This window comes from Chlorocebus sabaeus, chromosome 10 (genome assembly GCF_047675955.1).
Source record: "Chlorocebus sabaeus isolate Y175 chromosome 10, mChlSab1.0.hap1, whole genome shotgun sequence".
Classification (NCBI taxonomy): domain Eukaryota; kingdom Metazoa; phylum Chordata; class Mammalia; order Primates; family Cercopithecidae; genus Chlorocebus; species Chlorocebus sabaeus.
The window spans coordinates 76,446,603-76,462,237 of record NC_132913.1 but is presented as its reverse complement, the minus strand read 5'-3'; the positions used below and the strand labels follow the sequence as shown (position 1 = coordinate 76,462,237).

Genomic DNA, 15,635 nt, shown 5'->3' with positions numbered 1-15,635 from the left:
AACTGGAACCCTAGATTTACTGCTTATTAGGTGAGCAAACTTGAGCAAGTAAACATCTTTGAACCATAATCGCCTATATATGATTTAAGAAAAATAATAAATACCTTTCAGGGTTGCTGTGAGAATTGGAAAATATTCACCCACTAGCACATATATACACTGTTAGGATAGGCTTCACTGGAATTGGGACAGATTTCTGAGTACTCCACTGCAGCAGTGAGGTCTATAATCAGTTCTTTAAGGACTAAGAAATGGCATTGTCCTCTATTCTGAATTCAACCACATGTATTAAACAGACATTCCTGGTTAATACCTGTGTGTATTTTAGTCTTTTCCAAATTGTAATGTGGGACCCTAAAACCAGACATAGAGAAAAAGCCCAAGTTGCAAAATATTTTGCTATTTATGACTTGATTGCATTAAGATTTCAAGAGTTCACAAGGACAATATGGAATATTTATTTAGCTCAGGTCTTCTGACAAATATTTGCTATGCCCCTGTCATATTATGAGCTTTCAGTAGGGTGAAGAGGAGACTGAAACTGGTGGCAACCGTCAGAGACTGTATGGTGGTTTTAACCTTTCTTATATAAGCCACGTTTATAGTTAAATTTAAAACAACTTTATTAACAAACAGAAAACAGATACTAAACTACTGATCTGAGCAGCCACTGAGTGTTCCATACACTGACTCTGCTACAAGTCCTGCAATCTTATCTAATCATTGCTGTATCTCCAGCATAGGTTCTGAGAGTTGTAGATTCTCCATAAATGTCTGTCGTCTTGCACTTCAGTAAAAGTGCTGCACAAGGTGCCTGAAAATGGCGGCAGCCCTTTGGTATCAGGGTGGTATTGGTCTAAAATTGCCTCATGGTGGAATAGGACTGGCAAGCTCAGAGAAAGGTTAATAATTCCTTCCCCCCACATTTACTTATCTTCCTGTTATATTTGAATATATAGTCAGGTGGATTTCAAGTCCTAGCCTCTCTCAGATATTCTAGAAAGAATTCCTTACTTGGCTCGTTCATTAAGTGGAAGGGCACCCCTGAGAACAGTGTGGTGGTGACAGAAGTCATTGAAATGGGACATGTCTAAATGAAAAGATAAACGAGGGGTATAGGGTTAGAAAGCTGGAAATGACCAGGAAAGTTGACCTCCACTGGAAGTCTAGTTCCAAAGCTAAAATGCAAAGGTTCTTGGATTTCTTCTATTAAGAAAAGTAATAATAATGTCTTATTGCCTAATCTCATTTTATAATTTCTCCTCTCTCTGAGCTTAATGCATTCCTCACATATTTAATGCTCTGGCTTATATATCTTTATTTCCTGTAAATTTAGTTTCTCAACACCTACATATGTTCCTTGAGGGTAATGGGTATGTCTTTTATTTCTTTTATGTCATCCTTTCTGCCCAGTGCTTAGCACAGTGCAAGGTACCTGTTGCTGAATAATTATAAACAATTGACTCATTCGTATTGTATGGAACATCCATTCTGATTCTAGGGAGACTCAAGGTGGCAAATACATTAGATTATATAGAACTCTCTAAGGTCATTAAGATCTTGGCAAGTGTGAGGGTGGCACAAAAGTTCATCGATAATTGTCCTTAAAATGCCTGTGCAACTGGGGCTATCATATTGCCTGCAAAGCTGGCTTAGAGTTAATAATACGACCATCTACTTTTATGTAGCTCTTTGCAATTTGGAACTTCATTAATAATACATTACTCATTTTAGTGTCACTAAACCCTGTACACTGGTCAGGGTAAAGCCCTTTTCTCAAATGAGAAAACTGGAGTGCACAGAGATAAAGGACTATGTGCACACTTACAAAATTGTTGAGTGGCAGAACCACTCACAAAAGGCAGAAACCAGTCTTTTTTCATCCAAAGGTAGAGTACTTCCCATTCCTCTGCACTGCTTAGTAGACTATTTTTCAACATAGTAAAACTCTCCGGGACAAGAGGAACCTGAAGATGTGGCCCCTTAACAAGAGATGTGGAGAAATTAGGAAAGAACCTGCTGTCTTAATTCAGATTACAATGTATCACAAATTCATTTATTCAAAATGGTTTTCTCACCTGGATTTTACCTGGGGAACATTCTAATAATCCCCTTCCAGAGTATGGGAAAAGAAACCGAATCTGAGAAGGGGATAAGAATACTCCCTATTCAGTCAACAGAAAGGGTTAAAATGTGATTCTTTAAAGATTTAAGGTGGAGAAGAGAGTCTTGAATTATCTAAATATATATATATATAAAAGAAAAACTAGGCTAAACGACTGGATTTTCTTCAGAATGTCTTTTTCAGCTTATAGGGGAAAAGTTAAAGGGTGTGTGTCTAGGGGGAAGGGTTAGGGAGGGGAAAATAGAACCCTTTTAACAGCCTTTCTTAAAAAATAAAAGAAAAGAGAAACAAATGTTTGTTTCTGTTATTAAGCCCCATCTATGCTTAAAAGTTAAATGAAATAGGGAAAGTTCAGGCACAGAGACGCGTGTTCTGATTTGGTTGTTTACCATCAATCAGACCGTTGCTTGGCAGACACTGGATGGTTATGAGCCTGAACAAGCTGAAAAGGGGCAGGAAAAGAAGTGGAGGCAGCATTCTTCCTATTTAAAGCTGCATCGCTTGAAAAAAGTTTTCGCAGACTGTGCTGGAGCTGGTGCTGAAAAAGGGGGTTTGCAGAGGCTGCCCTGGGGCTGGTGCTGAAAGAAGAGCCCACAGCTGACTTCATGGTGCTACAATAACCTCAGAATCTACTTTTCACTCTCAGGAGAACCCACATGTCTAATATTTAGACATGATGGCAAACTGGGCGGAAGCAAGACCTCTCCTCATTCTTACTGTTTTATTAGGGCAATTTGTCTCAATAAAAGCCCAGGAAGAAGGCGAGGATGGTGAGTTTGCCATTTGCTTTGCTTTAGTGTTTATTGCACGGTTTGGGAAATAGGTGGAATGTTAAGCCTCAGGAAGAGCGTGAAGAGGAGGTTCTGGTTTGAAGTCTGAGAAGGGGGCTGACGGATTTGCACCTGGAAAACGACTTGAAAGACAATTGGGATGTTAGTAAATCCGGAGCTTCTAGATCTGCCGTTGGAGAGAGTACACTACTAAATTTTTCTGGGAAAGCCTACAATAAGTCCTTTTGCCTCAGTGTGAGAGTGGGAAGTTTGAAAGAAGAAAAGAGCGAATGCTTAAAACGGAGCACTAAAGGCATTTTAGTTAGAGGAGCTCTGTTCTGTGGGCTGGAGTTTTCAGAGCAAGGAAAAGTCGCGGCAGAAGCTGGGTAGGGTGGAGTCTTTTTGTACTGAACTTCAGCTGCTTCATAAAATTCTTTGTTTAGAAAAACCTCTACAGCAACTCTGATAGCTCTGATTTTTCTTTGTCTTTGGCTCCTCATTCTTTCCTCTTTAACAATTTACACTTCTTTTTACCATTTTCATTTGTGAAAATGTGATCACTTTTGCTTGCTGGGAGGCAGTCTCGTTTGTTTCTCCATGACAGAGGCTGATAGAAGCCAGATTTCTTAAACAGTGGTATTTTCCCACCCTACTGGCTTGATTAATAGGACAGTGGTGGTTCCCGGTTGGATGGCGGAAGGCAGGAAATCAGCATGCCTTATATATATCTTATTTGGCATGGAATATTTGCATGGACATTACCCCTTAGACACAAGCTTTTTTTTTTTTTTTTAAGATAAATCTTGCCTGGTGACCAAATTTTTTTCCTATGCAATTTTCATATGTTACAGTTGGGTTACATGGTATGGTTAAGCAAAAATGCATAGCTGTTATAGTATATAGGAAAATATTTAAGTTGATTCCTCTATTAAATCTTTACTCTTGAGGGTTGTAGTTTCAAATACAGAAGTGTACTCTTTTAAAACAAGCCACTATAGATTTTCATCAACTCAACCATTTAACATCAAACTCAAGCTTTTAAAACTTTGGGCATTCATTAACTTTTTCTATTACTTTCATATATAGACACATACATACAAGTGTATATGTATATATACTATGTGTATATCTATCGTTTTAATACTATTATCTGCTTCTGTGTGTTTTTGCTTTCAAAAACTTTATAAAATTAATCTAGAGATCAGAAGTTCTAAAAAGTTTAAAAAGTGAAAATACGAATTTGTAGATGAATATCCAACAGTCTGTCAGGAGTCCCATAGAGGGGGCACTTTCTAAGACTTGGAACTTTTTATGTTACATTTTATGTTTTTAAAATATGAGGTAATTTGTAAAAGGTAAAAACTTTTGAGTTTCTTTGTAATGGCATGAAAAGCACGTGTTGTTTGGAAGGGTGGCAAAAATAACTGAATAGAAAGTAGAAGTAAGAAAACAGGAGGAGAAAAATACAGAAAAATTACAAAAGAAATTGAAAATTTGACTCTAAAAAGAACAGTTTACTCCCCTACCCCACCAAAACAACCAACTTTAATTTAAAACCTTTAATACCACTTTCTTTGTTAATTTATGTTAAAATAAATAAAGTACTTTAATAAAGTATGGAAATAATTGAATATGTGAATAAATGAAAGGAATGTTTCACAAGGTACATGAAATAGGCCATATTTTAAAAGACATTCCCAAATAGTTATAATTACTCTGTAGGTGTTTTCGAAAAATGAGCAGATAGTTTTTCTTAATAGTAATTGACATAAATGTAAGGAATGTGATGCTTGGTGCAAAAAAGTCCCCAACTTCAATCAAACCCCAGTGCCCACCCCCGACCAGTATAACCAAACAGCACAGAAAATGGAATTCCAAACATCAGATTTTACAGAATGTGTAATTGCTTGCATATGTGTTGTAAAAATTCCAGTATTTTATTTCTCAAGAGAATATAAGTGATAAAAATTCAACAGCAAAAGAAAGTCATCACTGCCCTAATCAAAGATAATAGAAAAAATAATTCCAGAATATAGTACATTCAGAACTACTTAACTTGTACTTACTTACCATGCATATTTTGGTTTAAGTTGATATTGTATGGATACTTGGCAATACTTTCTTTTCCCTGTTCAGGCCTATCACAAGCTGATTTTGAGTTTGGGAAAGAGTAAGCTTAGACTGATGCTTTAAGTTAAAGAAATATCTAAGGCACACATGAAAAGCAAGTACATTTTTCAAGTTTTATCTATAACAGTCACATAATGTGATATTTACATTTTGTACAAATATGTCTTGGAAATGTGGAGATCTGTTTTTGCATGTAAGTGCATATTAATAAGTTTTTATTTTTCCTTTCTTTTTATGACTTCAGGGTATATTTCCTTTTACTTGATTGTGGTTATTTACCAGAAATGTAAAATATAATCAGAGTGTGCCTGACTGATAGAAACACATGAATGAGAAGATAAAAGTAAATAAATAAAGTTTTAGGCATTTTAAGCCAAAATTCAGTTCTATTCTCACTGAGTTTTAAGAACTGATTTGTTTTTTTAAATTTATAAGAAACTGAAAGGAGAAAGTTTGGGAGTTGGGCTGACCTTAGTTAAAACTAATGTAACAAAAATTAGGGAGTTAAAATGAAAAAAATCAGCTTTTAAAGAGTTTGTGAGGGTGTATGTGTCTGTGTGAAAAATCAGGGAGTTAAAATGACAAAATCAACTTTTAAAGAGAGTCTGTGTATGTGTGTGCGTGTGGTGAGAGTATGTGTGCATGGGGGCAGTGGTCTTTGAAAGATTCCACATTTGTGTTAAGGAAAATGCTAGAGCATTTACAGTATAGTTTATATTCCTAAGTTAATGCCTAGCATCTAGTGAGCTATATATATTCTTGTTATTAGAAGTAGGCATACTTAATTTTAGAAAATAATCTTTGTTATGAATCACTGTATTTAACATGGGACAAGCAATGGAGAAGGGAAGGTGCAGAAATGTATCATTTTGTTTCCAAATACTGTAAACTTCAATGCTTTCAGAGGCCAGGCAGGTAATATAAACAAGTGAAGCAAGCCAGTGTTTGTACATCAACAGGTGATGATGGGGCCTATGGAGAACTGAAGGTGCATGCCCACTTTAAGGCATTCAGAATTAACATTTTCAGAAGATATTGCATATGCCAAATAAAATTTATCTGAGCATATATTTGGCTCATGGCCATCATGTTGCAATCCTACACTGATATCCTCGTAGACCCAAGCTGACTTTTGATTACTGAGAGATGAAGGACTCACAGTCTTATATGTCTTATATGTCATGGTCTCTTGCATTTTTATGATATGTCTGCCATTCATCTCATTGTTATGATACAAATATGAAGAAGCAGATAACACTCAGTAGTATTTGGATGACATCATTTTAAAGAAGGTACAGAATATGTATACATAGCTTAAGATACATGTTTACTCATAAATTGTTTTAAACTCATTACTGTTGAAATACATGCTATGAAACATGAAGGATATTCAGACTTTTATAGTGGGTACATGTAGCAGAATGCAGTAGTTTAAACAAACACAAAAGGGTTTTCTGGCCAGGCACAGTGGCTCATGCCTGTAATCCCAGCACTTTGGGAGGCCGAGGTGGGCGGATCACTTGAGGTCAGGAGTTCAAGACCAGCCTGGCCAACATGGCGAAACTCCATCTCTACCCAAAATACAAAAATTAGGTAGGTGTTGTGGCATATGCCTGTAGTCCCAGCTACTCAGGAGACTGAGGCATGAGCGTCACTTGAACCCGGGAGGCAGACGTTGCAGTGAGCAGAGATCGTGCCACTGCACTCCAGTCTGGGTGACAGAGTAAGACTCTGTCTCAAAAAAAAAAAAAAAAAAAAAAAAAGAAAGCTTTTCTTTTTTAAATATAAAGAAATGCTTTTAAGCAGGTAGTGAAAGGCTGGAATATTGGCTACACAAAGTCATCAGGGACTGAGGTTTTTTCTACCTCTCCTGACTCCCATATCTTTAGGTATTTTTTAAAATTTATTTTTATGGTCCTAAATGGCTGCTGAAGCTCCAGCCATTGCATGTACTTTCTAGGCATGTGGATAGAGGATGGGAAACAAAAACTGTGAGCCATTCCCCACCCTGCTCCCTTTTTTGAAGACTTTAAAGTCTTCATAACATTTAAACTTACTTACAGTTGGCCAGAATTTAGTCATATGGTCACACAAAATTTCAAGAGGGACTAGGAAATGTAGCCTTTACCTGGGTGGTGCTGGCAATATACTCTATGGAATTGAGTTCTGCTATGAGGGATATAAGGAAGCACCACTATTGGGAGTTTTATGGTCCCTACCTCAGTGAGCAAAAATGTCAGCTACTTTTAGTGGCCTAGATCCTACGGTTTCAATGGACAAAACATAGTTGTGTGACTAGATCCACCTTGGTTATTGTTTATTTCTAAGTAGACTGTGAAGCCAAGAAGACTGAATGTCACATAAATATCAGGCTACATTTTCTTTGCTTCCTGTCTTTAGATAAATTTTGACACCTATAACTTTTTTTCAAACTAAACTGAAGCTTTAGTTTGAAGAGTGTATCTCTTTCTACATATGTACATTGGTAGATTCATAGATTTAGTAAATTTTTGATATTGACTAACACAATGTATACTTGGACCATGGCTCTGTAGGGTAGTTGGTAAGCAAGTCAGAGATCAATGTTAATAACAAATGGTATAAAGAATCACCTAAGATCTTGTGACCAATACAGATTCTAGACCCCCCCCTACTTTCCAAATATCTAGGAGGTTTGGATGGGGTCTGGGCATCTGTATGTTTTTAAAGCCCTCCAGGTGACTCTGATTTACATTGGTAAACCACTGTATTAAATATTTGACTGACACTCTCAACCTTGTTGTGGACCTGTTGGCTTTTATGTTCCAAGGCTACACATTAAGATTTTGGTAATAACTTGCTATTCTGATTATTCATTTTACTTGTAAGGCTGCTTAGTTGAAGTTTGTAGATAAACTATTGCAAATTCACCATCACTTCTGGGAAAAAAAAAACAAAACTCAAGGCCCAAATCCCCCTCATGGTGGATTAGGCGAATCATTCTACTATGCAGAAGACACATGTCGTTCAAACGTGTTTCCAGGTGAATGTATGTTTTTCATTTTCAATATTTCCTCTCTCTTACTGTCTGCTCTTCACACTTTCAGCAGTATCACTACAGGCCTGAAATTCATTGCGTTCATCATTCTAGAAAGGTACCTAATGCAGGCTGTGAGGCAAAACCAGAAAGAGGAAGCTTTGTTTTAAGAAGCTGGAAATTAGAAGATTGGAATCATGTCAATCTGTGGCCACAGAATGTAATTTTTAAAAATCATACAGTTTTCTCTGATTTGAAGAATGCATCATCACCTGGCCTTACGTGGCATTCTTAAAATGTATGGATGTGGATCAGCTGATTTTTAATCTGATTTGCTTCTCTGAGATCACAACATTGAAAAGCTTAGATTTACACGTAAGAGATATAGTACGGGTGGGGGAAAAGACTGGAAGTGTTAATTATTAATTGATCTATTGTATAAATTTGGGCAAGTTATACAAGTTTATATAAGATACATCTTAGAGTTATATAAAGATATTCCTTGATTTAATATTTTTATTATTTATATCCATGAAACTAGAATTTCCACTGAAAATGTAACATGAGACATTATCAACTTACTGATAAATATGAAGTCTTTGAACTTTTCATGTAATTAAAAGTCACAGCTTGAGTAGGCTTTTAGAGTCTGAATGAAATAAGATACTGATAATCTAGTGTTCCTTTAAATTTATTTCCATATAAATTTCATATATATTTACCTAAATTTTATGTAAGATGAATGAGCTGTGATATTCAATATTTAAAAGACTATTTACTCTTGGCATTTGCATGGGAAGTAGTGTATCCTATAGAAAATTTTGCTTTAAAGGTGTGACCATATTGGCAACCTTAAGGCTTTTATTTTGTTTTATCAATGTTTTAAAAACTAAACCCTTCAAATAAATCAAGATGGCTTCATCTTATACTAAAATATTCACTAAGAAACAATGTATAAGGGAAATTACAATAAAGCAAGATTATTCCTATCTAAATCTTGCCTTCTGCAGAGAAGATAGAGGCCGGGTGCATGGCTCACTCCTGTAATCTCAGCACTTTGGGAGGCTGAGGTGGGCAGATCACCTGAGGTCAGGAGTTTGAGACCAGTCTGACCATCATGGTGAAACCCCGTCTCTACTAAAAATACAAAAAAAATTATCTGGGTGTGGTGGTGGGTGCCTGTAATTCCAGCTACTTGGGAGGCTGAGGCAGGGGAATCACTTGAACCTGGGAGGCGGAGGCTGCAGTGAGCCGAGATCATGCCACTGCACTCCAGGCTAGGCAACAAAGCGAGACTGTGTCTCAAAAAAAAGGAAAAATGTTAACAAAATTAATTAATATTAATTAATGAATCAAACTTCTTTCCTATAGCCTTCTGGTGTTATGTTCAAACTCAAAAATGTTTACATGCTTTTTTTTTTTTTTTTTTTAAAGTTTAGGACTAGGTAGGAGGAAAGACAGTCTCACAGTTTTGTATCCCTTTTTACCTTTTATTTTTGGGATGTCCAATCGGAATTGTGAATTCAGCTTTAAGATGACAGCAAACTATATTCTTGGTGGAAAACCTCCCCTCAAGCAGAGGGAGCTGGTTCCGCCCTCGGCCAGCCCAGACTTGCAACATAAGCATCATAGCCTTGTTGTAGTCTATGTAGTATAACAAGTATAATAAAGCTTGGTCCAGCCATCATGTGAGAGAACATCTGGGTTCTGGTCCTTGTTCTATTTAGCAGTTTTGCTACCTACAGAGGGTCCTTAACCTCACTGGAAATTTGTGTCCTCATCGCAAATAGTACACACCTTTGTCATCTGGTGGGATTCTTGGGAGGATCATTTAAGAAATTTACCTAAAAGTAACTTTAGAGTACTTAAATGAGACACTGTAAGTGACATTACAATCTATTTCACTGACCACAAATATAAACTCTAGTAGTGTATTTTTTTGCTTTCACCAAATCTTTGAATTGTTTTGAAGCACCTCCTGGATTTGTTATTTTGTGTTTTATTTGTTCTCCATCTCCTTGGGGAACTTGTTCCATCAGTCATGCTCTCTTCTATAACTTCAGTCACTTCCTTTCTATCTGCTCTTTCCCTTTAGCTTGTAAACAAGTTCAACTCTCTCCCACAGCCTGTGTCTACCTCCCACCCAGTCTTTATTCTTAGCCCAGCTGCTTTAAAAGGAGCAGTGCAGTTTTCTGTCTCTGCCTCCTATGCCCTCACTTGGCCTCTCCTTCCACTTAAGCTGGTCTAGCATGGTAAGGATTAAAATGTATGATGTTCCAAGGGTCCCTTTTAATCTTATCTTATCTTATCAGGTCTTTCTCCTTTATTGGAGACCATTGACCACTCCAGCTTTCCTAAAATGCTACTCTCTGAAGCTTCTTCCTCCACCTCCTTGACCTTTCCCTCTCAGCTTCACCCACGGGCTCCTTCTTCTCTTTTCCTTTAGCATTTTGCTCTTCTTACGGACTTAGTTCATTGGTTCTCTCTGGATATTCTCTTCCTAGGGCATCTAGAATTAAGGGTTTTGTTTAACAGCTGAATGCTGATAATTATAAAATCTCTTCAACCCCAATCTTTCATGTGAACTTCAGATAAATATATATATATATATTCAGCTGTCCCTAAGGCAGCCTACAACCACTTCAAGTTCAGTGTATCCAAAATCCAATTTATTGGCTTCCATTCAAGACTTAGTCATTTTTCTTATGTAGTCCCCCTTATGCCAGTTAATGGCAATATGATGCTACCTGGTCATTCAGTCATTCCATCAGTACAATTCCAATCATTCACTAAGATCTACCATTTTACCTGCTAAATATTTCTCAAGTGTACATCTTCTCCATCCCTACTACAAATGCCTCAGTTTAGGCCCTCATCATCTATCCCTTGGTTACTGTGATAAGCATCTAAATTCATCTCCTTGCCTCTCATGTGTCTACTTTCCAACAAACACATATATTGGTGCCCTCTGTTGCTAGTGTGATATAAAACTAATATCTAATTTTGTCTTTATCTTCCTTAACAACTTTCACTGGGTCCCATGACTTGTAGAAAGAATAAGGTCCAGCCTTCTTAGTGTGACATACAAGACCCTGCTGATCTAGCCCATTTCTGAGTTTTAGTCACATCAGCTATCATTCTCAGCCTCAAAATAAGGAATTGCTTGAGGCTCCCTACCCCAACACACAGAGACACACGCAAACTCTCTCATTCTCTCTCTATCCCCTTTTATTCTCTACTGTCCAGATTCCACTCAGAACTGACATTCTCTCTTTAGTTGAGCTAAGTGCTCCTCTGGCCATCTCACAAACATTCAGTACACCTCTGCCATGCAGGAACCATACCATACTGAGAATGCTTTCTTTCCATTAATCCATTTTACATATTCCCACCAGATTAGTCTTTCTAAGTCCCATGTTTATAATGTCACTCTCCACTTTAACAATTTATTCTGAGCTGCCATTGACTATTGCATCACACTTAACACATTATATTGACCTTACTTCTGTGTGACTTTTTTTTAACCTAAGAGTGCCAAGAGTATCCAGCTGCCTTGCAAGACTGCTCATGTTCTCTTCTACTCTGTCTAAACAACTACTATGATTTCCATTATTGTCCTTAACACTGTTGCTTGCTGCACACCATGCAGCATCCTTTTTTACTTCAGACCTAACTTTTTACTGTTCCCACATCTAACTTTTGTGATTTAGGTACTTCTGTGCTTCTCTTTTTATGTTCGCTCTGCCTATTGATATTTTCCTCCAAGTTCTATTTCAAATCTTGTGTCCTCTAAGAAACTAAGAGATTCTTATCTGCAATAAATATCCCCTTTCCTTTCAAGGGATGGTCCTTATGTTGCAAGTGTGTTGGTGTTAACCAAGAATAAGTTTCCTGGGAGATAGGGACTATGTCATGAAGTCATTTTACATTTTAGATCCACCCATGCATAAATGCCAATTGAGTACTATTTGGGAAAATCTAGAAAAATTTTTTCCACAATTTGTTCACTGAAGTATGAGTGATCTGAATTCAAATTTAGGTTTTGCAAATTGTATTTGCATATTCTTGGGCAGTTTTTTTGATTTCTCTGTGTTACAGTTTCTTCATCTATCAAATTGGAATGATACTTTCAAATAATTATGATGAATACTATCTATCTATCTATTTATCTATTTATCTAACACCTACATGATAGCATGACTCCAAACTAATAATAGGAACTCATTAATATCGTAGATGAATATTATTAGATTACTATTTAATAATAACAGGCTGGGCACGGTGGCTCACACCTGCAATCCCAGCACTTTGGGAGGCCAAGCCAGGTAGATCACCTGAGGTCAGGAGTTTGAGAACAGCTTGACCAACATGGTGAAAGCCCATCTCTGCTAAAAATGCAAAATTAGCTGGGCATGGTGGCGCATGCCTGTAATCCCAGCTCCCAGCTACTCGGGAAGCCAAGGCAGGAGAATCGCTTGAACCCGGAAGGTGGAGGTTGCAGTGACTGAGATCGTGCCATTGAGCTCCAGCCTGGGCAACAAGAGCAAAACTCCATCTCAAAGAAAATTATTATTTAATAATAATAGAGATAATAAATGCTTATTGGGTGATTATGAGAACCAAGATATTAGATGTTACAGAGAAATAAAGAAACAACTTTTGCTCTCAGAGAGATTAAGCCTAGCATAAAACCTTTAAAATGCAATTTTTATGTATTATTCTACTACGATCATCTTGATATTATATCAGTGATTTTATCTATGTGTTAATAAGCTTTTAAAACCCATTTAAAATTTTTACTGTTCAAATAAAAAGGCCGTATCATATTATTTCCTTTTGTAGGTTTACTACTACAAAAAACAAAAGAAAGAAAAAATAAAAGGCGCTTCCCATTGGAGAGTTTCTAATGGCCCTGTGATCTGAAGCATCACTGCCCCTCTCCTGTTTCACAGCCCCACATACATTTACTTTGTGCTGGTTCCCAGTGTGTGAGCAAGCCAAGCACGATCCACTCCATGTCCCAGTGCCACCTCATGCCTGTCTACCATCCCTGTCTACTTCAGAGTTTATTTTGTGAAACTATGATAGTCATAGAAGTCTCTATTAAAAACTGGAAACCTGTTTTCCACTCTCCATTGCTCTGGGTTGCATTTGGAATGAGAGGCATTGCTTCACTGCACAGGGATTTACAAGGCAGCTCCCAGGACTATTTGGATACAGTTGTAGGGGTGACCATCTTTTCCCAGAGTCTGTAGCAAGTCTCTTCACTTTCCAAAAGCTGTTAATTTACCTCACTCCCTTCACTCCCAGGAGACTTTTCTGAAATTGACTCCAGAAAGCAGAAACTGGTGTGGGATACTGGCACATTTTTCATACTCACACTTTCCTTACTTTGCTGCACTTTTCTTTCTTTGTAGGTTTTCAAATTCATAATAAAAAATGATGGATTTAACTTGGAAGGAGAGATGCAGGTGGAATTTTACCAGATAATTTGTAGCTATGAAATTCTTTAATTAAATTTTTGATATTCAATATGGTTGTTCTGTGGTCATCAACTTTAGATTTTTTTATTATGGAATTCTGAAAATACGGATGGTTCCCATAGCAAATACAATTTATTTATAGAGATTTAATATTTTCATTTAGCTTTCATAGTAATAGGCTTATTCGCTCTTGAGGTCGAAGAACCTCTCAGATTCATTTATGCTAGTTTGGAAGTATTTTAAAGCCTTTTTTTCCCCTCATTCTTTCATTCTCAGATTTTTATATTAAATAATTGGAAAGTTATAGTTTAATTCAGGGCACTATGGTTTTCATGTTGCGATGAATTTTTAGCTAGAAGTTTTGGTGGAGTGGATTGGTGGACAGTGAGGTTAACTGACTACCATGGAAAGATTAACTGCAAAGTTCCTAGTTTTCTTGGCTACAAACATAAAACTTCTGAGGTTTCAGCAAAAACGGCTATACTTGCTTTGAGAGGACAGAGGGCACTGACCATTCCATGGCAAGTGAGAAATTCTGTTGTAAGAATTAAAAAAAAAAAAAAAAAAAAAGCCGGGCACAGTGGCTCACGCCTGTAATCCCAGCACTTTGGGATGCCAAGGTGGGCGGATCACGAGGTCAGGAGGTCGAGACCATCCTGGCTAACACAGTGAAACCCGGTCTCTACTAAAAATACAAAAAATTTAGCCGGGCGTGGTGGCAGGTGCCTGTAGTCCCAGCTACTTGGGAGGCTGAGGCAGGGGAATGGCGTGAATCCAGGAGGTGGAACTTGCAGTGAGCTGAGATCAGGCTACTGGGCTCCAACCTGGGCGACAGAGCGAGATTCCATCTCAAAAAAAAAAAAAAAAAAAAAAAAGGAGTTTGTACTGGGAAAAAAGAGACGAGGCTGATGAATGAAGAGCAACTGTAAATTCTATCAGGGAGCTGGTGTTCAAGCCTTTGAGATGCTACAGTGTTATGCCCTTCTAGGTGTTTGGAAAAAAACAAAAACAAAACCAAAAATCACTTCTTTATTCAATCCTTCCCTATTTTTCCTTAAGTTTTGATAATTGTCGATTAGATTAGGCAAGTTTTTTATTTGTGGCTTTTGTTGTTCTCTCTTAAGCACAGTATAACTGAACTGAATTTTGCTTAGAAACAACTCATAGGTTTGTAAACCAATGGAGTTCTCTTTAGCCTAGAAATATTTCCTTATATAGTACTTAGAATCATTTTTGTTTGTTTGTTCTAAAAAATGGAGTGGAGGAGTGTATTCCATTATGCAAAGGATGACAACAAATTGAAATAGAATTAGTTCTATAAAGATAAATCAGTGAATAGACTCTAAGTTTCACTGTGGGTGTTTGTGTTGGGGCATAGGAAGGATGGCACAATAAAATAGAATTGGTAAGTTTTAGTATATTCAGCGTATAAATACGTCTTGTAAAGTTGCCAAGTGTCCTGCTCACCTGAACTATCTTGTGCCTCTTGACTTTCCTTGGTTCCTTGGATGCAACATTTGCTAAAGTACTAGGAGTAAGAACAGGTCCAGTTCTAAGAAAAAAATTTTGTATAGCTGGTTTATTTTTAGTTTTTAAGGGAAATATGCTTTCATTCACTTTTCTGTTTGAAGGAAAGGCATTTTTCAGGATTGAGAGGCCATCCTTGCCTTTCCAGTGTTTCACACTAAGCTCCATCTGGATGTCTCTTTCCCAGATTTTCTTTCAAATTTCAGACTTTTCCTTCCAGCCTGACCTCTTATCACAATTTACCTGGGGGCATTCTTTTCTTTCTGAGCCCCATGGGGAACTAATATAGTCCAGATGCCCTATAGTTAGCGTCCTAGGACACAGATTTAATGATATTATGCTCTTGTCATGCATGCTTATTATACGGTAATTTGCCTTGTAAGATCTTTGTCTCAATATTTTGTGGCCATGAGAATCAACTGACATAGTGGCTCTGGGTAAAAGCCCCAGTATCCCAGATGGACTGTGGCTCACACTATAGACAAATAAAATTCAGCTGTCATAGACACTCTATTTGCCCACGGAAGGTTCCACAACCCAAATGTTAAACTTACTTCAAGTCTTTTCTAATAGAAACTGAAAGT

General features: G+C 37.3%; 1 protein-coding gene across 1 annotated transcript in view; it reads left to right on the top strand.

Moving 5' to 3' along the window:
• Positions 1–2,791: 2,791 nt before the first annotated feature.
• COL5A2 (collagen type V alpha 2 chain) overlaps positions 2,792–15,635 on the top strand; it is a 148,978-nt gene continuing 136,134 nt past the window's right edge. The window contains exon 1 of the mRNA XM_007965604.3: positions 2,792–2,895. Coding sequence (XP_007963795.3) covers positions 2,799–2,895 — 97 coding nt within the window. The 5' untranslated portion in view covers positions 2,792–2,798. The remainder of the gene's footprint in view (positions 2,896–15,635) is intronic.